Here is a 24,898-nt window from a genome sequence, read left to right as displayed (position 1 = left end):
CAAACTACCAGCGTTGAAAAAGGTTATCGATGATGCCGTGAGCGTTGTGGCCAACTTGATGGCTAAATGAGACTATGGATGCGAAGCGGGCATCAACACGGCAGGCCTAACGGACTGTTAGCTATGATGAGGGTGGATTTTACCCTAGCGATATCCATTTCTTGAAGGCGAATGGAGTTTGGGCTTATTGTCTCTGAATAAACAAACATGTGCAAATTAGCATTGTATATGATCTATACCAGGCTTTTCTTCCGACTCGCTTTCACAAAACAGAAGCGCCTTGTTGTGTTTCTTGACGAGGTGCCCGCGTAGCTTGTCTGGAGTAATATCATATTGGATTGAAGTATACATCTGTTACTACACGCAGGGTGTTCTAGCTATCGCAAACATTTTCCCGGGCTGCCCACGAATGCACTTTTCGTTTCCCTTGCTCAAGCATACGCCGCCATGGCGAACTGCACGCTGGTCCACAGGGCCATACCCTTGAGGGCGAGGTCGCTCAGGGAGGAGACGAGGAAGCCGCCGATGCGGCCCTGGGGCCCGCGCTTGGCGTAGCCGACGGCGTAGGCGGCGCGGGCGGCGACCCAGGCGGCGCCGAGGCCGGCGGCGGCGGTCGGGTAGTGCAGGCCGGAGATGAGGAGGGCGCCGAGGAAGGGGGTCTGGTTCTCGACGAAGTTGCCGTGGGCGCGCTGGGCGCAGTTGAAGGCGTAGGCCTTGGGGTCCTTGGCGGCCTGCTCCTCGGTCGCGTACGGGATCGGGTACTTGAGGCCGCTCGCCTTGCGGGCCTTGGCGCTCAGGAAGAAGTGCAGGAGGTTGACGAAGAAGGAGCTCGAGGCGGCGACGAGGACGTAGCTGTTGGGTTGGGGTTGGGGTTGCGCCCCGCAGGTTAGCCCACAAGGGTTCTTCTTCTCGTCCCACACACAAGAGTAGGCAGGTGGTAGGGCGGGTAGGGGCTTAGGTTAGGTAAGTTCCGGCAGTCTGGGCGCAGTCGTTGAGTGGCATTGGTAGGGTTGAGGTTGTTTGTGTTGGTTTGCGACGGGTACCTGCATGAAACCGGACGAGCGAGCCAGGGAGAGATGACGCCATTGGGTGCTAGAACGAAAGAAGAGAGGGACCAGAAAGCAGAAGAGAGAGAAAACTTACCCGTATTCGTTGGGGACTTGCAGAATCAAAGGCATCTTGTGTACCTTGACGGACGACGTCGAATGAGCTTGTTGGAAGGGGGTATAATGTCGGTGTCTAGAGTTGACTTGAGCGAGATTGTGACGACAACGGGCGGATGTAGACTTGATATATATCCACAGCCTTTTGTTCTTCCCTCTTTCCTGCCAGCCTTCTATGGCACTCGAATGTGACGTTAAGCTCTTTTGGCACTAACGTACCTAGGTAGAAAGCCGTCCGTTGTATCTCCCGTCGGTCCACTCGGGGGGGGCGGGGCAGCGATGCATCCAGACGGTCGATACATGTACATAGGTAGGGCCTGGCATTTTTTGTAGTGGGGGGGGAGGGGGCGCCTCGGAGATGCCAACTACCCGGCGGCATCGTCTTCACAAAAACAACTGTGCATTCCCGGCGCTTGCTATCACTACAGTATGTAACCCAGCTATCACGTCTTTCTGGTATGCATGCGAACCACTACACAATTTGTCATAGATCTAAGTAGGATTCCCGAGTGCCCAAAGCCCAAAGCCGAGATGGTCTTTGACGCGGCCTAATCCATACCCCGAAGCCGATCTGTCTCTCTACTAGTCTCCGAGAAACCCCAGAATCGTATTCGCCAGAAAAGGGACCACAGAATCAAAGCGCACGTTTGGGAAAGTGGCCTTGATTACCAAGCAACTAGGTTACAGGATTTGAAATTGAGTACTACTATCTAGGCAGATAATGTTCCCAGCTTAGCTAAGAAGCAAGTAGCTGCTCAATTCCCACTTCAGTTGCTAGTATGCGATGCCACAAATACTGCATGTCGTCACAGGCTTGAAGGTCATATCTTTGAGCAAGTCATGTCTCTTCACCCCGTATTCCTCTCTTCGGGTAGCCGCCACTCTAGACCAAGGCCTTTGAACACTCTCTGCTCCGCCGTGATCATATCAGGGGCTAGTGCGCCGTCTGGGCCGCTCTCCAAGTCCACCCAGGAGCCATCAACACGGCTGCGCACGCCGCTCGAGTCAAACTTCAGGCCTTTCTCCCTCTTGCAATACCGCCGGAGGTCTCTCTGGAAGGTCATGCCGCTCGTCCAGCCCATAACCGCACAGCCAACAGTCTTCCACGGAGCAACAATGATGTCCACTCGCCGGTGCGGGTTGGGACTCTTGGCGGTCGCGGAGCGGTCCCATTCTGGGTCTTGCCATACCACCAATGCTTTGTCCAGTGTGTCGAAACCAGAACCTGCCTGTCGCCCCTCGCCTTTCCACGGCAGCGGTTCTTGCCCACGACCAGAGTTTCTAGTGCTGATTGTGAGGATATGAGTGATATGCCCGGATTGCGCAAGAGCGTCGACTATCTTGTCTATGAAGGCCAGAGTAACAGCCGGGTCTCTGTGGCTGATGACAACATCAACATCGCCACTTTGGGACTTGCCTCTTCTGTAACCGCCTACAATCACCATCTCATAGCCTTTGTGAAGTCTATTGGCATGCTCTAGAATTATGTCTGCGATGGACTTCACTTCGGCGCGGGGTATCTTGAGCAGAAACTCGTCATAGTACTTGACCCCAATCTGCTGGACTCGACTGAGTTGATCCCAGCCGTACTCCACGATGTCGTCCAGATCTCGCCAGCCCTTCTTGTAAAATTCCTGGGCCGTGGTTTCGCCCACACCCCAGATCTCGTAGAACAGCCTTAGCACGCTGAGCTGAGCATCTGATTTCGCATTCTCGACCTCTTCAATGCAGCCATTGGTCTTCCACTCATGGAAGAGGCTCGCTATCTTCGTACCACAGCCTGGTAGGTGGTCGACCTCTAAAGAATAACAGGTCAGTATAACGCATCCCCCAAAAGTGGACTGACTTCCGCCATACCTATTCGGTTTGTCAATAGATGCGGATATGCCGCTACGGCGGCGATACATGTCGAATAAGCTCGGACGCCAATTTTGTCCCCCAATAAGGCTCTGGTAGTCCTGATATCCTTCAGTTGCTCAATGAATGCGTCGTTTGGGGGGTTTGGCAGCGTCGGTCTCTGGCAGGAATATGCCGTATGTAAGAAGTCTGGGATCGGTGGCAAATGCTGAGTTATGTCATGCTCTGAGGTTGTCTCCTGGACCAGCGCTGGCCTCTTAAGAGGTATTGATATCCTAGGATGCTGTGGCCCCAGGCTGTAGTCGTGTGATGATTTATGCTTCATCGCCGCCGCCGTCGCCGCCCCCGGGATCTCGCCAGTGTCGTCTTTGGGCAGCCCAAGGACATTCGGTGAATTTGAAGGGAGTACTTTACCGTGCTGGTCCGACAGCTTGAGACCTCGATAGAGTAGGTAGCCTTCCAAGGGCAAGACCTCCCCCAGAGAAACCGAATCAGTGAACCAGGAAAGCTTCACAACTTGCACCACGCCTTTTCTAGACCGATCCTCGTCGTCAGAGGCAGTGCTCGCGTCATCCTCAATCAGGGTGTCGTGGGAAAGCCTGCGGCACTTGGCTGGGGGTGGACGATCCGTGTCGTCGCCAGCGACCTCTTCGGTCAGGACTTTTAGCCTCCTCAGTTCAAAAAGGGCTCTCTGTTTCTTCGAAATCTTGCCCAGGACCACCTCTGCTTCATTGATGTCATACGTTAATGAGGGAATCTGGCTCTGCAGATCAGGCAACTGGTCCGGATCGATATGGGTTGGCAGTAGGTAGATTGGGGGAAACTCCAGTTGGGACATCCTGGTCCTCGAGCCGCGAGCAGAGCCGGCTTGATGCGCGGGGAGCAGTTTGCATACTGGAGAAGCCCGGAGACAACCATACACGGCGAAGCAACACGGCCGGCCGGGTGGAGATGATGGTAGAAAGGCGGGTGGGTATCCGACCAATATCGCGGGTAAGTTACTCCAGTCTGCCCACTCGTCTGCTGGTTTGTCTTTCTTTTCCGGATCAGGATTGGTAGTTTAATGGGTGTACTCCAAAACCACGACGATATGTTGCCAGGTCCACGGGGCCGCGAACAGGATATGTACCCGTCTGTGTGTATTCAAGCTGAAGAAGTGTCAATGTTGCCATGCCTCGCTGTATTTCTGAGCATAAGAAGTAGGCAAAGCATGTTGTATGTTGAAAACCAGCCTGGACCAATTTACTTGGGAGTATAGAAGAAGGTGCCCCCGGTAACATGACAGCATGACTTCCGCACCAACGCACCTACAGTTGATTACCTAAGGTACCTAAACAGGTCACTTGACAAATGCATCCAGCAAACCACCATCACCTGGCTACAACCCGAATTGCTGATACCGATTTTTAAGTCTTCCCCATGCCGAATATACTTTTATGTCTCTTGGATTCGAAATAAGAAGCTTGAAGTCATTGAAGTTTTACGTAGGACAACGCAATTTTTTATTCTTCTTTTTTTCTCTTTTGAGCCCAGCATACAATTGAATAGCAGTGCGTGCAGTCGGCTACTAGATGTCTAAGCTAATAATGTAGGTATCTACCAGACAGTAGCATACTAGCTTTTCCACCTGCATTGGTACGCCAATCAACATCGGTGGCGGAATTTCGAAAGACCGGGGAACTTCCATTCCGCTGCAGGTGGAACTACCTAGCCTCCTACGGATTATTAGACATCTAGAAATACTCGGGTAACCGATTGAACAGCTTGAGGTTGTCGCGAACTTGATCCAACTGGAATTATCATGTTTTAACGTTTAGAGTTATCCAGTATCCAGTCAATGTTATAATCGTATTTTTCAGGCCGAGTCATTTTGAAGTTTTTGAACGTTAATGAATGGTTACTCCAATCTCGTAACAACATGTCGGATTGTATGGATCTGCCTGGCCGCATTGTCCGATTAACCACCAACCTGATTATTCCTTTGTGAGCAAGCAATCGGAAAAACGGTCGCGTGGAAGGAAAAAAAAAGATAAGAGTCCATCGACGAGCTGTCTGCTCCATACCTCATACATCATCCACACATCATCGCCATGGACAAAGCACAAACCCTCGTGCGGTCGGTGGCGCGCGCCTTCTACGACACTGCGCACTTCGATCCAAGGCATATTGTTATCATCGACGCCCTGATCACGCACTCGGCCCTCCGCGACGATGATCTCTCATACTTAATGGCCCAGAACACCAAGGATCTCCATAAGATCTGCGGCAAGCTGCGCGAAGATCGCTTCATCGAAGTTCACGTCAGAGCTGAGCTCCGTGAGGGCCAGCAGCGCCCATCGAACCGAACGTACTACTACATCGACTACCGAAAGGCCATCGACGCTATAAAATGGAGGGTGTACACGCTGGATAAGGCTGTACAGGGCAACGCGGTCCCGGCTTCCGAGAAGAAGGAATATTTCTGCTCCTACTGCGGATCTGACTGGACTGCCATGGAAGTCTTGGATAAGATGGGGCCGGAAGGCTTCATGTGCCATACTTGCGGTAGCTTGCTCCAGCAGGATCCGGAGCGGCAGTCTGGTGGCCACGAGCAATCAACGCGGCTCAACAACCAGTTGAAATTCATAACCGACCTGCTTCCTGAACTGGACAGCGTTCTGGTTCCTGAGATGGACTTCGAGAAGGCCTATGCGTCGGCACGCCCCGTCGAACGAGATGCTACCAACCAAGTAGCCGCGTCGGTTGCCGTGGACTCGAGCCTCAAGCCCACAGCTGTCAAGGGTATGGCAAATACAGGACCGACCAGCATCGCTATCAACATCACAGCCTCAGATGGGCCCGATGACGCCACCAAGGAAGCCGAGAGAGCCAAGAAGGAGAAGATTGCTCAACAGAACGCCCTGCCGGAGTGGCATACGACCAGTACTGTCACCGGCGCGTCGTATTCAGCAGACGCGTCGGCCTCGTTCAAGAAGGACGACGACGAGGACAAGAAGCCTGACCTCGGCGGTACTGCTGACGAGAAGGAGGATGCCGCGCTCGATGACTTGTTCGAGCGGCTTAAGAAGGAACAGGAGGAAGCCGCTCGGAAAGCGGCAGAGGAAGATGAGGATGAGGAAGAAGAGGATGAGGAGGACGAATTTGAGGATATCCCTGCTGCTGGCAACGTCACTGCTCCTTCCAGCCAGAAACGGCCGTCTTCCAGTGCTGATACCAGTGCAGCCAATACACCGGCTTCTGAAGAGCGGCCAGCCAAGAAAGTCAAGGTGGAAGAGCCCGCAGAGAATGGCGATAGCGAGGATGAGGATATGGCCTTTGAGGATGTATAGAGACCGAACGACCCGGCTAGATTTCTATTTAGATCTGAATGGCAGCCACATTGCCTTTGCCCTTGCCTAATAATAATTGAATGGCTGACACCATTGTTCAACCAGCCCAGCGGGATAATAAGCATCGCGAGATACTCATTGATCAATTAGTCCAGTGGAACCATGTGTATCTTGGGAATAACCTGGTGTACCAGCATGTGCGTACCTGCCAAAATCTAAACAAAGGATTACTCCACGAATAGACTGCAACATTGAAGGTCTTGACTATCATTGATGTAGGTACCTGGTAACAAACAGGTCAACTTAACAACCTCTAACCAGCTCTGACGACATCAACAATCCCCCACGCATGCAACGGTAACTTGTGTTGACATCTGCCAACCTTCTGGAGATTACCACCGCTGGTCCCTTGGTGACTTCACAATCCGCTCGAGATTTGGCGTAGCAGCATTGACTTCACTCATTTGGCCATTTTACAAGAGGACCACCTTGTGGCCCATACCATATGACGAGATGGCAGATCTAGGCAACTGGCTTCGTTTTGGCCCTCGATCAAAGACGCCAGTCACGCCGCGATCACCCGTCTTATCAGACCTTTTCAGTGTCCATGACACAGAGGAGCAACGCAGAGCCGGTCCTGCACACATGCCAAGCTATCCCAGTCTCACTACGCATGCTTCTCTATCGCCAGAGCCACAGGACCCCGCAAGTGCCAACCTCGTCGTCAACAACCAAGACAAAGTGTGGTAAGACTCTGCCTGTGTACTATTTACCAGTGTGCTTCGCATCGCTTACGTGGGATCCTATCTAGGTACAACCCATCACTGGACCAGATGGTCGAGGCGCTTCAGGTGAGCATCATGACCAATGGGAACTTGGCACAGCTGCCGGTTCACCTGAACTCGTACGTCCTCCGTCTCATCGAGGGCTTCAGCAACTGCCAGGAGGAGCTCAGGGCTAAGAACGCTGCCCTCGAAGAAGTGAAGCGCATGCGAGAAGACGCATTCGAGGATTTCACAGTGTTGGCAGAAGAGTTCCGCAACCGTGAGGGACAATACAAATCCGAAATCAGACGGCTGGAGCTTCTCCTAGCTCGGAAAAACGGGCTCGAGACTGTCACATTAGCGAGGACCAACAGCACCTTGGACAGGAGCCAGCCAGATGCCAGAAACTTCGTATCTAGACTACAGAAACGGCGCAACGAGGCGGCTGCGCGTGGTGCCGAGTCGCGGGCCGCAGCCTCGCAGCCTGTAGTCTCGTTTTTGCATGGCCATTCCCTATCGACAGACACGGAGGTCCTCAGAGTCCTGGACCAACATAAGCAAGTTGAGGGAATAGGCAATGGCGATGGCAACCCATCTTTGAGTAAGTACCCGGCCCCAACAAAACGCCCCCTTCCAACTCCATGCTACCACGGTGGAACGTACTGCAGCAGCCAGGGCTGCGATTGATGCCTCATAGGGGAAAGCTGACCATATGCCGGGTCCTTGTCAGGTACACTCAACGTCGAATCGGACGTCAAGATTAGCGAGAAGTTCAGGCGTTTGGACGCGGTTAGGGCTGGGCTTCCCAGGCGTAAGCTAAGACTTAGAACCGGATATTCCGCTCTCGAGCCAGGAAATGCAGACTCCCGATACCTACGGACTACCTTAACAGACCACTCTCGATCAGGCACAGGAAGCTTAACGGGTAGCCCCGGGCATGCCAAGGGTATTCCCGAAGCCACAGAGGCCCGGGAGACGCCTAGCGAGAAGACCAGTGCTAGAATAGACGGCAACAATAGCGACGATTCCAGCCCTTCAGAGCGGGATGAGTTCAAGAACGACAGCAATCGAATGGTAATGGCTCACCGTAACGGTGGCGCCCCCTAAAAAACAAAGAACGGCCGAAGATACAACGGTGCCCGGGAAGGCCGCTTCTCGTTTGCTGAAGGGGACGATACTTTTACCACAGGGGCCGTCCCAGAAAGTACACCCCGGCCGAGCGAGGACGGTTCTGCCGAGAAACGCGGCGCGGGGGCTACTGCGAGAACGTACGAGCAGGTTCGGCAATCCCAAGCCACACCTGAACAAGTCTCCAAGCTCAGTCCCTCCGCAGCGTACCGCACAACGAGCCCCCACTCTCGAGAAGAAGGCAGCGCCCCGCGCCAGCCACGTCCGCACCTTGAGGGCCGATCGTTAACGTGGAGCCGTAGCCCTAGATCTCTCGCTAACACGACGCCGGCACGGACTGCCGAAGACCTGTTTGCCGGTATCCGTAGCCACGACTCGACCAGGAGCATCAACACCGTGATAAGGGCCAACTCCTCACAAAGCAGCCGAAGTGCCGGCACGCTGTCATTGGTCGGAGACTCGGACCTCAGTAAGGGGTCTCCGAATCCGCGGCCGCGATTGCCAGGCCCACAGAGGCGAACAAGCGCCCAGATCGCAGCCTCCCTAGCCGCAGCGCGAGACAAGAGCTGACAGTCAAGCCAGGCATAGGACCTGCTATACCAGCTCAAACAAAGCCATCACGAATTCCTTGATGCCAAGAGTATGGCGCGGCGCCCGTCGAAGGAACTGTATGTTGATATAGAGCAGAATGGCCTGATGAACTTGGCTTTAAAGCATCCTACATTGTCAAAAAAAAAGCTCTAGGAGCTAACGTTAGTAAATAGCGGATTGAGTAGGTGCCTTTGCAAGTACCAGAAGCTGTCACGACTGGGTGCACGGCTGGTGTGAAGGCACGTTGACGCCAGGGGCGTGCCGAAGAAAACGGTTTGAGTTGAAGGAAGGCTTTCTCAGCCCAGGTAGTCCTTGGTACACAGCGTGGTACTCTTTCGATAGCTCCAACGATGGCTTCAACCAACAGTTTTTACCTACTGGCAATGCTGACGTGAGGCTTGACTCGAGGACCCCTCCGACGGACACGGCTCTAGACCTTTCGGACCAAAGTGTCACGACAGTAGTAAGCAGTAGAGGAACGCCTTTGGCTGCGCTTGGGGCTCGGCTCTCCTCCGCAATGGCTACAGCTAGAGCCTGGTGATGTTGGTGCATCGCGAGCTGGCCAGCTCTACTACGTCCATGAGACCAGGAGAGAGGCAGAGAGAGCGAAAGACCATGCAGGTTTGGATGGCGACGGGAGCTCTCGAGTGTCTTGGCAGCTTACATGTCACTGCCTGAGTCTAATTCTAGCCGACTCACCACTTCCGCGTCTCGTAGTACGAGGAGATGAACATGGACATGGTGCTACTGCGAGTTAGCCTCTTCGTGTCATCCCGAAAGAGACGGGTCAGTGGTTACGGGTAGGTAAGTACACGGTCAGTCCGGATATGGCGCTGGACCGGTTTTCCCGCGATCCTAGCCTCAGCCTTTACTGAACTCGTAATATGGAGTCAGTACACTGAGAGCGACGAATAGTTGTTGTTGTATCATTGAATCGATAATGTGAAGTGAACCATTTCTACGTCGCGCAAGATTGGGTTCAATAATGGCATGCCTGTGATGTCTCGGTACCTTGAGAGTGAGCGAGGGAGAGAGAAAGATAGAGAGCGAGACAACCAATCGATCAGCCTGAGTTCACACCCCCTCCCTCCCTCTCTGTCATCCTGACTACCTCTCCTCGGGCGTGTGTGTGTTAGATGCTGCTTCCGAACTTGTGTCTTGTTCCTATCACCGCCTCCTTTCACCGTCCGTTGTCGTCATCCACCACCGATCGCTCTGGCGCCCGACCCGAGGGTAAACACGACCTTTGTTAGACACTGTGTCACTTGATACTGTATGCGCGTTCTGCAACGCGAGATGTGTGTTTATGGTTGTGTTCCCCTTCCCCTCTCTGAGATGCACGTGCGGATATACGTGGATGTGTATGTGTACATTGTGTGTGTGATCGGACAGTTAGTTCTACCTTCCCTGTTCACTGGATGAGGAGCAGGAAAAAGAGGGTGGTGGTGTTACAGGATTTCACACGTCTCTCTAGCGATATCACCGATTGGATAGGGACTACTGACCTGCTACCCGGGGGAAAAAAGCGACACAAGGCAATCGAACCAGTGCGCGGGTAGGAGGCGGGGGAGTGGTTGTGTTGTTGGCCGCCATGTGGCGCTGTGCTGTTGCTGCCGTCTTGTTTGCTGGGGAAAGGGGGAGGGCTTGGATCTTGGATCGTAACGATACGATCTGTACGACAAACCGTACATGCAAGTCCTGCGTAACCACCCCCCCCCCAATGCGAGTGTACGTACTTGGATTTGCGCGTGTGCACTCTAAAAAGTTCCTCCTCTTCGTATAATGAGATAAAGTTACACACAAATGGAGAAATGAAGAAAAGAAGAAAAAAAAAAAAGCAGGCAAGGGGAGGGTATCACCAGATTTGTTGATAATTGAGTTCTTCATCGTTGCCCGGAGCTGAACCGGATTGCTGGGATATGCGAAATACAAACCACTTTTCTCCCTCTCTCCCTCTCTTTCTCTCTTTTAGCAAAGCACTGTTTTCCCGGGGCAGAGAGACGGCTTGACGGATAGGGAGAGAAGGGAAGAAAATAAGAAAAACGACGACATATCCTCATTTCTGGAGGTTCATGCCGGGTCGAAACATCCATTCCTTTTTGGCTTGATCCACCGGTTCGTCGCTAGATATGTGTGTCTTGCGGGCTGTACTATATAGACATAGACTGTTCCTGCTTTCTTTGCCACCCTGGTTATATAGATAGATGCCACTCCGGCTTTTTTTTTTTTTTTTTTTTTTTTTTTTTTGCGACGTGTTGTTGTGGCTGTTGCTATTGTGGTATACGATCTCTGGTGGATCTCGCATATTGCTATTGCAGCCAGACGGCAGGCTGCCCGGAGGGAGGTGCTTGTTTGCATTGATGAGTACATACTCTCGAAGGGGGCGCATCATCCCTGTCTGTCCCAAATCGATGTGCGGAATGTCTGAGATTTGAACAATGTTGCAGGGTCAATCTGGACCGTTGGGCTTGCTTGCCCGATGAATCGAAACGGCCGGGAAAAGGGGGCAGGGGTTGTTGAGTGGGTGGCCGGGAACGAAGGGAGTTAGGTTACACACTTACTAAGAATAATAGCGGAAGCTCGACGTGCCGGGATTGGGGATAGAAACACAGCACAAATCGCATCCAAGTACCCATACCCGTCGGGGTTGGACCCATGGAGCGGAGGCAATGGTTCGATTCGCTCAGGCCTGCCTGACAAGTAGATAGACAGTTGCTTGATGGACGGATCGGTCGATATTGGCTGGTGGTTGGGCATCCATATTCCATGTAGGTGATACAAATCTGAAGAGATTCGATCTTGCATTGATCGCCCACTTGGCTTTTCTTTTCTTTTCTTTTCTTTTCTTTGGTGTCCTCCAATTCCCACCGCCGTTGTTTGCTTGTTTCCGTCTCTACTTAATTCACTACGCACTACCTGCACTTTGGGACATGGGCATGGCGGCTGCTGATTGGCCTCCGTGGTCGGCGACCAAGAAGAAGCAAAAAGAGCCATTTCCAAGCCCGGGATGCCACCTCAAGACCCCGGCAGGGTCCCAATGTCTTAATTAAGGTGGGATGAACGTTCTTTGATCGACAGTTCCGCACCCCCTCTTGGGTTTCCCAGGTTCCCAGGTTCCTCTGCCTTCCCTGCCACGCCCCAATCAACAACCCTGTGCAGCTCATCCAGCCGGCTGGGTACGTAAGAGGCAGAAGAACGGGTACGCCATCCACTGGCCCTTGTCCCTTTCCGGCCGAGACGGGTCCCCGCCAAGGCCCTGCCCAGCCAGCCAGCAGCGGCCAGCTGATGGACACGATGGACAAGGGGGCCCATGGGCTTACGAACAAGATTGAGAGCGGAGGAGCGAATGCCAATACCTCATTAGACTACTGTGCTGCCGTATAGACTCGCTTGACAGCCCATCCCAGTCGAGGAAAACGAGACGAGACCGCCATTGACGCGCTCTCAGAAAGGCAACTGAAACACCCAGCTTTGGCCGCATTTTCCCAGAAACCGGTGAAGCCTTGCACAAGTACAGAGCACAGCCCTGAGGGTTGGCTGAGTGGGCTGAAGCTGGGGGATGCCTACCTGGGTGTCCCGACAGCATGAATTGTTTGTCTTTAGCCGTGTCACTAGTCGGGACAGCTCCCTATAAATGGAATGGCCCGAAAGCGCGGAAACAAGGAAATACGGATGCTATGTAAGCAACGACCAGAAGTGGGCTAAGCGCCTCGTGCGCGCGAGGCTCGGAGTGTGGGCTACCCGTTTTCCCATCGAGCAGCTGATGCTCTACCGTTCGTTGTTGATGTTGATGTTGTTCATGTCGCTGACAGGACGGGACAGGATAGGCTGTCCCCGACCGTCAAGGCTAAACCCCACTGCGGGACAGGAAGGAAGAGGAAGCACACAATGCAATGCATGTGTGCTCCCCTGTCGCCCAGAACATCGTCATCTCGATAGTCGCATCCATCTGCCTGCTCACGGGGCCCCCGCTGGATCAACCAGGAATCAGGCAGATCAAAAGCAGCAGCAGGCCCAAAGGAGAAAGACAGGCCTTTGCGATTGCATTAGTGGGAAGATGAAGAAAAGAAAGACCATGGATAGGATGGATACACAGATCTGCTACTGCTACCACTAAAGGCTGCTGCTGTGCTGTACGGTTAATAAATAATAAGAGGAGTCTCTGCTGTACATACCTGCTAGTACATGGTAGAGACAACGTGAGCCCCACCTCGCAAGCAACGGCGGGATATCATCGTTGTCGATCTCTGCTGCTTGCCAAAGTCCATGCGCCTGAAAAGGGAACAAGGTCGAAACAAGGCATGATGCAAGAGCGTCCTAGACTGCATTGAGAAGCCAGGCGGGGGAACCCCTTCATCTTCTTTTCCATCATCATCACCATCGTCACCACCCTTTCCCCACCGTCTCCGTCGCCGATTAACGGTGAGCCGGAACCAGGTCAGACATGCTCCGGAAACGGCATAGCCCCGGGTTTGCCAGTCCCGCCATCGATAGTGCAGAGAGAGCAGCAAGACGGCTGGCCTGCTAGCTGGGCACAGTGAGATGGCGAGAGTAGCGTAGTACAATTACGCAAATGGGGAAGTGAGGCAAGCCCACGAAAACGTTGCAACGGTCAGCTTGGGGCTAACGGATAGAGACCCTGCCTGGCCTCGCCTTGCCTCACTGCTGGCTACTGCTAAGCCAGTAGGCACAGGCACGCGTGCTGCTAAAGACAGCTACATACAGCTCCCTGCTGCAACACTGCCTGCAAGTGCCATGAGGAGAAGAGGAATTGAGTTGAGACTGATACTACCCACCACTACTGGCGGCCCCGTGAGATTGGCAGATCGAAATCTGTGCGCCACGCCAAATGTGTCAATTTGGAGCTGACAGACAGTCTAGTCTAGGTCGTGTCTTGTCTCCGAGTACTTTACCTACGACAACAGCGCGATGCACTGACGCCGACGCTGACGCTGACGCTGACACTGACACTGACACACCACACCACACCACACCACACCACACCACTCACAACTAGATCCAATCTCGTACAATCCAGTTTTGTCGTACTCGGAATCCTGTACTATCGAAGAGCCTAATGCAAGGGTCGGGTCTGGTGTGCTGGTATTGCAGAAAAGACGGGGAGAAGGGGGAGGAGAGAGACTCGGGCCCCAAGTTCAGGGCGTTGAAAACGTAACGACATGGAGGGAATGCAATGCACATAGGTGCTGTTTGTTCGCTTGCACGTATGGAATGATCTGAGAATATCTATCGTTGAGCCGTTGAACCGAACGGAGAATTGATAGTCAATCGAGACGATGGAATGCTTGGTGGCGGTGGCGGCAGCCGGGTGGGTGGTCGAGAGAAGAACGAACCCCTGTCGTTTCTGCGACTTGTTTCGACCACTCGCAGGCAAGGCCAGGCCAGGCCAGGCCAGGAGGGGAGAGCATGTTATGCAAGGGCTGAAGACTGTGCCCCCGGCCGGCGCTGTGGTCGAGGAAAAGCTCCGATGCGCCTCGGCCAATCGACCATAGCAGTCGTTATTAGTCAAGGATTGAACTCTTGCTGCCCATTCGCATTGCATTGCATGCATGGTATGCAGTATGGTACGGTATGGTACACAGCAAAGTGGGACTGGTCGACCAGCTGGCCATGACGGGCGGCACACTGGGCAACAGTGTATGGCAGAGCATTCCAATACGCTTAAGCTTGTTTCACCGCAGTACGAGGGGAAACGTGGGCCATCGAGGTTGTGTGTATGTGTGTGTGTGTGTGTCACGGTGTGTGTGTTGCACACGGCAAGGACAAGAAAAGAAAAAGGATCTGTCCGAATGCGTGGTTTGATCGGTGTTCGGCGGGAAGGAAACCAAGCAGATTGACAATCCACCGAGCTGGGTCGGCCATGTTTTCCCACCGATAGGTACACGGTACACTGTAGGATAGGTACATTAGGTAGGTTATGTAGCCAAGTGAGATGTACCTACCTCGCAACGACAACAACAGTATCATCGCAATTACCAGTGAATCCAACACCGGTATGCAATCAGCCGGCCTGTTTTTTTTTTGTTTTTGTTTTTTTTGGAGGAGTTGCACTTTTCTTTTCTGCCCCCCCTTCCCACTCCTTCTTCCACCGTTCTAGCGCAGTTCGACTGCTTTCAATGTGAATCATCGCGCTTGCCTCTCTCTCTCTCTCTCTCTCTCTCTCTCTCTCTTATCTCCCCCTCTGCCCATGTCATTCCAAATCTTGATTTTCAGCGGGCTGCAGGCGGCGGTCGGGGTTTTCTGCGCAAATTGGATATGCATCGTGACTTGGAACTATTGGCTACCGATGGCATTTCGGGTTGGGCGTTGTGAGGTAGGGGGTGGGTGTGCAACGGGGATCCCTAGTCTTGAGTCAACGGCCGTTGTGTGTTGGATCTTCAGCAACGGAAATTCCTAGCTCTAAGGTGAAGAAGGTGCAGAGAAGAGGATCAGAGAGGGTGTGTCGTTATCTCGCAGCTCCAGCTCCAGCTCCAGCCTGTGACTTGGGTATGGGGGTCCCTGAGAAACAAAGGCAGAAAAAGAAAAGGAAACCTGCGCCAGCCCCACGCAAGGATCATTTGCTGGTCACACGCCCCCCCTTACCCCCCCTGCTCTTCTTTGATCATTGATCCATGGCTCCAGCCCAGTTGCAATGATCTGCCCGTTGACGGTCGATCAACTCCCTCTCTGCCGGTAACATCCTTATTTTGTACGTGACCAGCCTAAAACCAACTCATTGTTTGGCCTAACCTCCGTCTCTCTCCACCAAAAGAGAGGAATAGAGGGGCGAGAGAGTCTCAGAGACATGGAGAGCAAATAAGTGCAATGATTGATTTGTTTCATGGGCCCAAATCAACACCGCCGCTGTCGTGATCCCTCCACGAATGCGTGCATTTCATGACTCTGATGACAACGCCTCTCTCTCTCCCACTCTCACGCTGCGGGAGAGTGGGTGTTTTTCGTGCTCAAACCGGGCAACTGGACTCACAGCAGGGCACATCAGCTCACGCACATCCACACGTACATACGCACACACCAACCTGCAGGCAGCATGGCCGCACACTTCTTTGCTCTTGCTCGACAGCCGATGATGGTAGCATGGCATGGACTAAGGAGGCAGCAGCAAGCATAACAAAGCATGGCATAGCCTGCCGCGGCCGGAAGTCTCTAGTTTACCAGTCTCAGATGGGGCGACGACAGGAAACACCCAGCCGTTGGGAATGGGCTGGGCAGGGCCACCTGTTGGCTCTATCAATTTCGCATCGCTCTATTCGACGTCCTTGCCGCCGACCCCGTTGCCCCTAAGTCAAGGCTCTCCACGCATCAGCCAGCAGCAGCGGCGGCGGCGGTGAGATCGTTCGTTGCAGCTTTATGTACTTAGAACGCAGGAGCCAAGCAGTTACATTATTAGATACATGTCACTCTACCGTAGCCTAACGCATCGTCGTCGTTTCGTGTAAGCGGGCGGGCGGGCAGGCGGACGAAGCTGGGTGAGTGAGTTAGTGAGAAAGAAAGAAGGGGAAAAGAAAGGGATTTTTTCTCATAGGGCCAGATAAAGTGTCCGACACGCGCGCCACACCCGCCGTTGTCGATCGCTCTACCGGTCGTCTCATCCACCCCTAATCCTAATAAGTTGATGCCAATTCCAGGTAGAGAGACTACTGTAGCTTGTTATGCTAGCTTGAGGGGGGCTTCATCATGCTACCTGAATTTTATGCTGTATGGTGGCAGGCCCCCCTTTATGGGGGTCTTTTCTCTCTCTTCCTTTACGTGCGCAATGCGGCCGGGGTGTGACGCTGTTGACGCCGCCGTCTTTCGCCATTGTCTCTTCTCTCCCTCTATCCACTCACTCACTCTGACCTAGGCCCAGCCTTTCCCTCGTCTTAGTCTGCAAAAGTCGTTGAGCGAGCAATCTTGGGCAGTGGCTAGCAGGTAGTAGCAGGAGTAATAGCCCCGAGAATAGTGCGCAGGACCGATTGGGATATGGGCTAGCCTAGGACTTGTTCCTAACACGGTAACCTCTTGATAGCTTCTTGGCTGCAAACGGCATAGAGGCACACCACTTGGTCAAGCTGGGTCTACGTCTTTTGAGCCTAGTGCAACTGTCTCTGCGAAGTTGGTCCATTGTGATGTGGCTCGATTCACCAAGGAAGGGCGCATCATCGTCGCGATTCGGCCGTCGCAGTCCTGGCGACTTGTACATGGGCAATGATCTCATCATTTCCAACAGTGTCTTGGTCATGGTGGTCAACCAACGCGCTGTGTCTACGTGCCTCGTCTTATGCCCCCTCGGTGGACTACTGTAAGTGGTTGGTAGGACACATGTAGATTTTGCTGTCGTAAGCATAATAGCCATTCCCGAGCAAAGAAGTCACCAAGGTTCAAATTAGGACATGCGAAGTATCGATGAAGAATATATCGAATTATCTCATTATGGTAGTTCTCATGACAGATTGTCACATATGTATATGTGTGGTATCGCTTTTGTGAAGGGGGAAAAAAGACAAGAGGCTGGCTCAATAGAATCCGTCTTTCCTCCTAGCGACCAGCTCACCCAACGCCGAAACTCTGTACAGTTTCCCAGGAAGAGCCTGTTCCAGCCCAGGATATCCTTCTCAATATGGTATCGACGCCCCGTTGATGTCCCCAAAAACCCGTGAATACATGTTCCCCAAACGCCCCTCGGAACGCTTTGGGCATAATTACGATAGTAAATTTCCAACCTTCATTCTTGAATCCTTCGAGGTTGCTTCGCTCTGATTTCTTAGCGAAGCCGAAGCCACCGGAGAGTTTGGTGCCGTCGGCAGCTGCGACGGCCTTTCCAGATTGGCCCGGATCGGCGGTAGTCGCACGTCCGAACCGTACATGACCGACACTTTCTGGCATGGTCTGTACTCAAAGGCGACCGGCGGTGAGCACCCTTCTGCGCGTCTCTTCAAGGGAGGTAGCTCAACATCTGGGTGCCCCGCAGACGTGGGGGATGTAGTATAGTGTGATCCAGTCTCGCCCTCCCAGAATGACTCTCCGCCAGGCGACGTGCTTGATGGCGATGGCAGACCCGAGTGGACGCCCCAGTATTGCGGAAATCGCCCTGTCGCGGTCGGTGACAGCGTCGTGGGGTAGACAGACGGGTACTGTGGTATGGCGCCCGACAGCTGCAGGGGCTCGGGTCTGGGGTAGGATGAGTGTCCAGAGTGTACAGAGTGTACAGAGTGTACCATCGACTCGTCGTAACCGGGTCCGCGCCGACGGTGCAGGCGCCGGCGACGGTTCATGCTCCCGTTCCACCAGTTCTTGACAGCGTTGTCGCTGCGGTTGTGTAGTCTCCGCGCAATCTCGGCCCACCGCTTGCCGAGTTCCGTCACCAGCTTTTCGATAAGCATGCCTTCTTCCGGGGAGATGGGATCGTGGTTGAGGGATGGCTTTAGGTTCTGATGATAGCGCTCTCGGCACTGCTTAGGCGTCCGCGAATCCAACATCTGTGCGATCTTCACCCAGTTCAGAGCCCCTTGGCTGTGTACGAGGTCCATGAGTGTGTGGTCCTCCTCCGTAGACCACGGTCCTCTCCGTTGGTTCGCCATATTATCGCTGTGATGCCACTGACACGATTTCTTGTAAGTGGATGGGTGCCTTTCGACGCTTTGTAGTCGAGTAACGGGCTCTTCTTGCGGTGGTTGCCGGCAAACCGTGGTCTTCCCCAGCGGTAAAGTTTCCAGCAGACTTGGTAACGTCTAAGCGTGCACTATATCATACACATCGATGAAGACGGGTGAGTGAGAGTGATTTGGTATCCGCAGTATAAGGTATATAAAGTTCAGAAGACGAGAGAAACAACGGCGGAGAGGGTATCAATGTACAAAGTTAACAATCGAGAGACAGGAACCGAGTCGTGATATAGATGGCCTGAGATCGTCTGGGGTGTAGCAGGCTAGGTCTGGAATGAATCGGAGGGACGGTATGATTTATAAACGACTATTGGAGTTGGGCAACCAGACATATGTATGGGGCTGAGCCAAGGTAAGGTCAAGTACATGGTATCCGTGACCAGGGGGCGCCTGGGAGACACCCACTGGTATTACCCGACTAGAACAGATCTGAACAGGGCTGATGATTGGCAAAAGCAATGTCTAACAGGGGTACATGAAGAGATTGATCTGTGTACAGACTGAACTGTAGGTCACAGGAAGTACGACACTTAGTGGGGGAGCGGCGGGCTGGCGACGAGGAGGACGCAGGTAGAAGACCGGGGCGGGCTAGTAGAGTCGATGAGCGACGCAGGCATGCTGGCCTGACGACTAGTGTACCGAGATAGGTCGTAGGCAGAGCAGGGCCAGCCTGGAACTTGGGAAACCCCCGGTACTGTGTAGGTACTGCATACTGCGCGCGCGCGAGTGAGTGCGGAATGGGCGTGCGCCTGCCTGGCTGGGGGAGAACAACGACCTCTCCAGTCACCCCCAGTGGCAGTGACCTGAGCTACAAGCAGTACATGATGCCACTACTAGTAGTGAGTATGCCAAGAGCAACTGCCAGCAGCACCAGCGCCCCGTAGACAGATGAGGCAGGGATCATGGCCCAAATCTCGAAGCCACAGAGCAACCGGGGAGGTACAGGAATCGTTAGGGTACAGCCATCTCGCCGGGGTGGAGGCAGGAGGGCAGAAGGGCAGAAGGGTAAGTACAGTAACTTGGGGGGGGGGGATAGCAGAAAGCATGGACAAGGGGCTGACGGGAGGGAGCGCTCGTATGTACCGAGCGACTCCGCCGTTCCAGCACACCTCCCCTGAGGAGTATGCAGGTAGGTAGGTACTGGAAGTATTCTGTTCCCCAGCGGTGCTCTCTGCAGCTGTTGTAAACTTCTGCCACAGCAAAAGAGTTCTCCTTCTCTCTCCCCACTACCCTACCTTTCTTTGCTACCCCATCAAGGTGTTCAGCGTCCACGACCACGTAACAAGTAGCACGGCCTCTCGACTGTGACAGACGAGACAGTGTGGGTTGCCACGAGGTCGTTAGCGTCTTATAGTGAGCTACAATAGGCTTGTAGGGGCCAAGTCCAAGCTCGCACGCTCGCTCTCTCCCGTCAGTGACAGCTCACGCCAGGCCGTGGTTATCATGCGTTATCTCTCTCTCCCCCAATCATCAGAGTTTGTGGGCGGCAGGCGAGAATTTGGGTTCTTCTGGGCTCAGGTCTGTTCGAGGGGCGGCTCTACGACGCCATGGCCTGTGGTAAGAAGCAAGAAAAAAAAAGGCAGGGCAACGGAATGGCAACTCTCGCTGGAAGTCTATTCCTCGATGACAGCTGATGGGCAAGAGGTAGCTAGCCCGAAGGGGAACAACTAGCCATCAGCGTCATCAACGGGCAGTCCCAGATAGGGCTAGGGCCGACCCAGCCGGTGGGATGAACGGTAGAAGCGGCACTCGAGAGTCGAGACAGACAAAGAAGCATGCAATGTACATACACATACACATACACATCCATACCTGCATTATTTTTCTTCACTGGCCGGCCTCGTCGCTGCTAGCTAGCAGGAGACGGACAAGCGGCAAGCCATATTGGGCCTTGGCAGGGCTCCCTCTTACCCAGACTGGTACTACTACACGAGACCGTCTAGGTTTGCGGGCCGAAGGAGATCCTGACGAAGCATTTCATTGATCCCAATCTCATTCGGGATTTCTTGTTTCTTGGCGAGGTGTCAGGGTAGCAGTATATAGGCATTGGCCTAATGGAGAGGCCGAGATTCAACAAATTCAAAATGCTCTTTTTCTTTGCTTTGCCTTGCTTTGCTTTGCTTTGCTAGGCAGGTGCCAGCGGTGGGTGGGTGTTGAGAAAGAGTGGAAGCGGAAGTGGAAGGTAGGTAGGTTAGGTAGGTAGGAAATGCCAAGAGGAGTTCACCTTGGACGGCGACGGCGACGATCGCATTTCGGGCGGTGCTTGCCTGCCTCTGTGACGTGTGCATTGATCTTACGGTACAGGTGCCGGAAGGAGCAGAGTGTGGCTACAGTTGGTAGGCAGGTATGTGAAGAGGAAGAAGAAAAAAAAAAAGCAAGAACATTGAAACGAAACTTGGTGCACCCCAAATGCAATGGTTCCAAGGGAACGGACCTCCCCCACCCCCCGTAAAATTATGCCACTCAGTTCAATTTAACTTTTTTCAGCAGACCAGACATGCCAATATCAATGGATGGACAGGGGGAGAGGGGGCGCCTAGGCCGGCTGTTAATGTTTCCGAACAGCACAGGTAGGTAGGTACCTGGCTGTAGCTAACAGAGGGCCAAGCAAGGCTCGCTCAGGCCCTCTCCCATGCTGCTGATGACGCGGGCGATGATGATGATGGCCGACGGGGGACATGTTCATCGTTGCTGTCACCATCCGCAGTGGTCCTTGCCGTCGTTGGTCTATATTCGAAGGGTGCTTGTTTCAATTTACTCTCCAGCGATCGCCGGACGGCTAATCTTCAAGGACCGTGGATCTTTCATAGCTTCAGTTGCCAGGTATGTAGGCGGTTGATTGGCACACGGGGCTGAAGCCGTCACTATGCGGTTGACTATATGTGGTTTCCCATATATACGGACTGAATTATATAAATAAAATACACCCCTGGGTATAATACCCTTGTTACTCGTAAACTATACCTCCGCCTGTGTCGGACTGATTGCAGGCCTATCCATCTCAGGTATAGCATCTGTAGAAGCTATCCGACCACTGCCCCTTCCCACTGCCCCGGGGAAAACAGTGTGCGGATCAGTATAGGTATCCGTCGAAACAAAACGTTCGCATCCGCTCGCATTACCGACAGGCGGGCGAAGCAAGACGGGGCACATCAAATGCTCCTAGCAGCAGCAGGAAACATCCACCCTCACATCCACACCTCCTTCACTGACACAGCGAATGGTGAAACACGTCGACCACTGTGTTGCTGCATGGGTTATGTGTGGTCTGCATTGCTTTCGTTTCTTTTCTAGTTTCGACAGAAGTTCCACCTGAATATGAATGGCTCATGGCTCAGCGACACCCGTGTTACATTCGGTTTCTTCCACCTCTGGTCCGTCCGCCAGGGGTGGGAGGAGGGGAAGCGGCCGCATCGACGAACCGAACCGAGCCAGTCAGCACGCACCCGCCCGTTGACCCTGGAGCTCGTCTGGTGTTGACGAGACATGCAACTCGTCGCATTGAGCATTCAATGTTCCCCTCTTCTGCTAAGGGGGGTGCTTGCCTGCTTGTTCTCTTCCTCCCGCGGGCGGAAAGCCAGTGATATCTGCATGCATGTACTCTACATCATATGTACACTGGCAATGTTGCCGTCGCTTATTACTAGTGGAGACTGGGATTACGGGCGGGAGAAAAACGGCCACAGCTGAATATAACCGGGGCAGGCACAGAGCGAGGGAGAGAAACCGAGAAAGGGAGTGGGAAAGAAGGAAAAGAAGGAACCGCGTTCTTTCGTTCGTTCAGGGCGATCCTCGCGCGGGTGGCTTCCAGGTCGACCCAGGCTGTTGGGTTCTCCCATCCGGCTGCCTGCATATAACCGCTCCAGGGGGATTGCTTAAGATAGAAGGGAGGGGGGCGGCAGGGAAGGGGGTAAAAGAACAAAGGAGCTGAGCGAGGATGACGATATGATGCTTGTCGACGCATCCATCCATACCGTCGCTCATCCCGAACCCGACCGACTTACAGGGCTCGTATGCCTGCACTATAGCTGAGGGAGGTAGATCTCCAACAGAACAGGCCTGGGGAATGGGCAATTTTTGCTTTTAGCGACAGGTTGGTTTAATGCGTGCCCAACTCTTTTCCTGTGTGTAGCGAGCGCGAGCGGCACAGGGCGATAAGAACGAACGAACGAACGAACGAACAAGCTGGTCTAGGTTCATGGCGCGCAAATCCGTTTCCGTGTCGAGTCGTCCGTTCATTTTGAGCAAGATGGCGTAGATTCAACATCGACAACCTTCCTTGGCCCACCAGCCTCGCCAACGAACCGGGTGCCAAGCCCTTCGCTCCCTCACTGGCTTTTTTCCCTCGTCTGTCTCTCTCTCTCTCGCTTGGATTATTCTGGTCCTCAGAACTCTGCTGTGTTTCGTAGCTGGCCCCGGCTACCCCGAATTAATCCCTCAGTCGGCAACGAGAAAAATGGATGACGAATTCCCAACATGGCAATTATCGACGTTCAAATGCTGCTGAACGGGGCGAGGGCACGAGCGAATGAGAGGCAGCAGGCGCTGTAGAGTGGTAGCAGTAGCGGTAGCGAGAAAGGGTTCTTCTGCTTGTGGCCTGCTGATTGATTGATAAGTGATGGATTGCCCTCAGGGATCCATCTCTGTGCAAAACAAACCCTCAATTCACAGTTCGCCCCAGTCTAATAACCTTGTTGCGCAGATGGAGTTCATTCAGCCTCACTGCGACGCTACCATGCGATGCGCTGATGCGATGATCCACATCCACAGGGGAGGCAGGATTGCAACGCTGACGCTGGCAGGCCGGGGAGCTTGGGAGTCACGGGAGTGTGCTGTCAGGCCCAACGGTGGATGGGCAAGATTGGATGATCACCGGGCCACGCATCGTAGCCTGTACTCAGTCGGTTACATGCATACCTGGGTCACGACCAAGCACGCACATCATGGATCATGTACATACATACCTAACCTTACTTACTTGCTCAGATATAGTTGACATATCTCGGGTGGATTCTTTTGGTTTGTTTTTGCTTTGCCTTCTTGTATTTTGCCTCTTTCCTTCTCCTCACTTGCGTGGCAGGACGGCATAAGGAATGCGCAACAAGCGAGTGAGAGATTGGGCGTGTTTGCGTGTTCTATGCAGTGGTTCGGATGGTATTGATTGGTATATGTGACAAGACAGCAAGCCGCAACCCATAATTGCATAAAGTGCAGATGTATCGCTATATCCAAGTGCAGACAGCAGCCAGCAGCCAGCAGCCAGATAGGGTCTTCGTTTCACATGCGCATCATGGCATCATGGCACCATGGCATTGGGTTGATGGTCGGCACGCAGGCACGGTCGCTGATGGGTCCTCCCGCTTCCTGGTCGACTCTACTAATACATACAAGTACTTGGTAGATGTAACCCTTGATCGATATACCTAGTAGCAGAACCAAACTCAGTTGATTCCTGTTCGTGCTGCTTTCGCAACGAGAACCGTAAATAGTAATTGCTCGCTGCGATCCTCGGCAGGCATTCTCACCGCATCCGCCGCCAGCAGCGACAACGGGCGGACCTCTACACACACAGTGCATACCGTACAAGAACCCGCGTACACACACACACACACGCTACGTACATGTCGTCTGCATCTATCTGCACTGCACTACGCCTGCAATTCAATTCAATTCAATTCAATTCAATCAATCTGGGGGGAGCACATTTTTGCTTCTTTTCTTCTAGCAGCCTTCTACGCAAATTCGATTGTCTCAAAAGCTGCACCCACCCTGGGAAATATGCAGAGAGCTGGATACTTGGCCTACGATGCCTGACCGAATTGAGTTGAGTTGAGTTGGGATGAGATGCGCGGGGGCTGAGCAGCCAGCGGCTATTGATTAGAAGCACCGGAAGCAACGCAGCCCGTGCAGTGCTGTTGTTGTATACATGTATCCACCCCCGAAACAAAACATCGCAGAGCCTGCACACCGGGTACGGCAGGGCGAAACATAGTCGATGGGCGACAGCTGGGAGGGCGACGTAAGCTTACCTCACCTACCTAAAGTAAGTGCATGCTTTATGGATGTGCCCAGGTTGGGTAGGTCAATGTCGACAATGCTGCATGCAAGTCGTATGCAATGCATGTAATGGCGCCGTATATCCCCATCCAGTCCATCTACGTCTCACCAATGCCTGCCTCAAAACGGAAGTCTATCTCTGTAGTCGGCGATTAAAAGAAAAGAAAGCGACGCGAGAACCGTCATCGTCCGCAATGTGAAACAGAAGCAAAGAAAGAGAGATGGGTGGTGCGTAAAACACAACAAAGGATGGGAAACAAAAGACGTTGTAACGCAGACACGCCATTCTCCAGGCTGCCCCCCAATCATGTGCCCGGGAGTGCGAGACGCCAGCGACGCCATTG

The 24,898-nt window shown here is 53.4% G+C and overlaps 5 protein-coding genes across 5 annotated transcripts; 2 read left to right on the top strand and 3 right to left on the bottom strand.

Moving 5' to 3' along the window:
* Positions 1–431: 431 nt before the first annotated feature.
* PG986_001631 (glutathione S-transferase) lies at positions 432–1,178 on the bottom strand (the record flags this gene model as incomplete). The annotated part of the gene is made up of 2 exons (XM_066837853.1): positions 432–852; positions 1,144–1,178. The coding sequence occupies 2 exons, from the start codon at positions 1,176–1,178 to the stop codon at positions 432–434; spliced, it is 456 nt and encodes a 151-aa protein (XP_066706746.1).
* Positions 1,179–2,011: 833 nt separating this feature from the next.
* PG986_001630 (uncharacterized protein) lies at positions 2,012–3,858 on the bottom strand (the record flags this gene model as incomplete). Its single annotated transcript, XM_066837852.1, has 2 exons — positions 2,012–2,961; positions 3,021–3,858. 2 exons carry the CDS (start codon positions 3,856–3,858, stop codon positions 2,012–2,014), a joined length of 1,788 nt encoding a protein of 595 aa, XP_066706745.1.
* A 1,252-nt stretch (positions 3,859–5,110) lies between these two features.
* PG986_001629 (uncharacterized protein) lies at positions 5,111–6,349 on the top strand (the record flags this gene model as incomplete). Its single annotated transcript, XM_066837851.1, has 1 exon — positions 5,111–6,349. One exon carries the CDS (start codon positions 5,111–5,113, stop codon positions 6,347–6,349), a length of 1,239 nt encoding a protein of 412 aa, XP_066706744.1.
* Positions 6,350–7,182: 833 nt separating this feature from the next.
* PG986_001628 (uncharacterized protein) lies at positions 7,183–8,220 on the top strand (the record flags this gene model as incomplete). The annotated part of the gene is made up of 3 exons (XM_066837850.1): positions 7,183–7,714; positions 7,844–7,924; positions 8,027–8,220. 3 exons carry the CDS (start codon positions 7,183–7,185, stop codon positions 8,218–8,220), a joined length of 807 nt encoding a protein of 268 aa, XP_066706743.1.
* Positions 8,221–17,534: 9,314 nt separating this feature from the next.
* Positions 17,535–18,413, bottom strand: PG986_001627 (uncharacterized protein; the record flags this gene model as incomplete). The annotated part of the gene is made up of 1 exon (XM_066837849.1): positions 17,535–18,413. One exon carries the CDS (start codon positions 18,411–18,413, stop codon positions 17,535–17,537), a length of 879 nt encoding a protein of 292 aa, XP_066706742.1.
* Between the last annotated feature and the right edge of the window lie 6,485 nt (positions 18,414–24,898).

This window comes from Apiospora aurea (genome assembly GCF_038362705.1).
Source record: "Apiospora aurea strain CBS 24483 chromosome Unknown utg000001l_segment0_segment0, whole genome shotgun sequence".
In the NCBI taxonomy this organism is placed as follows: Eukaryota; Fungi; Ascomycota; class Sordariomycetes; order Amphisphaeriales; family Apiosporaceae; genus Apiospora; species Apiospora aurea.
Note: the sequence above shows the minus strand (reverse complement) of the source record. Positions and strands in the feature narration are given on the sequence as shown.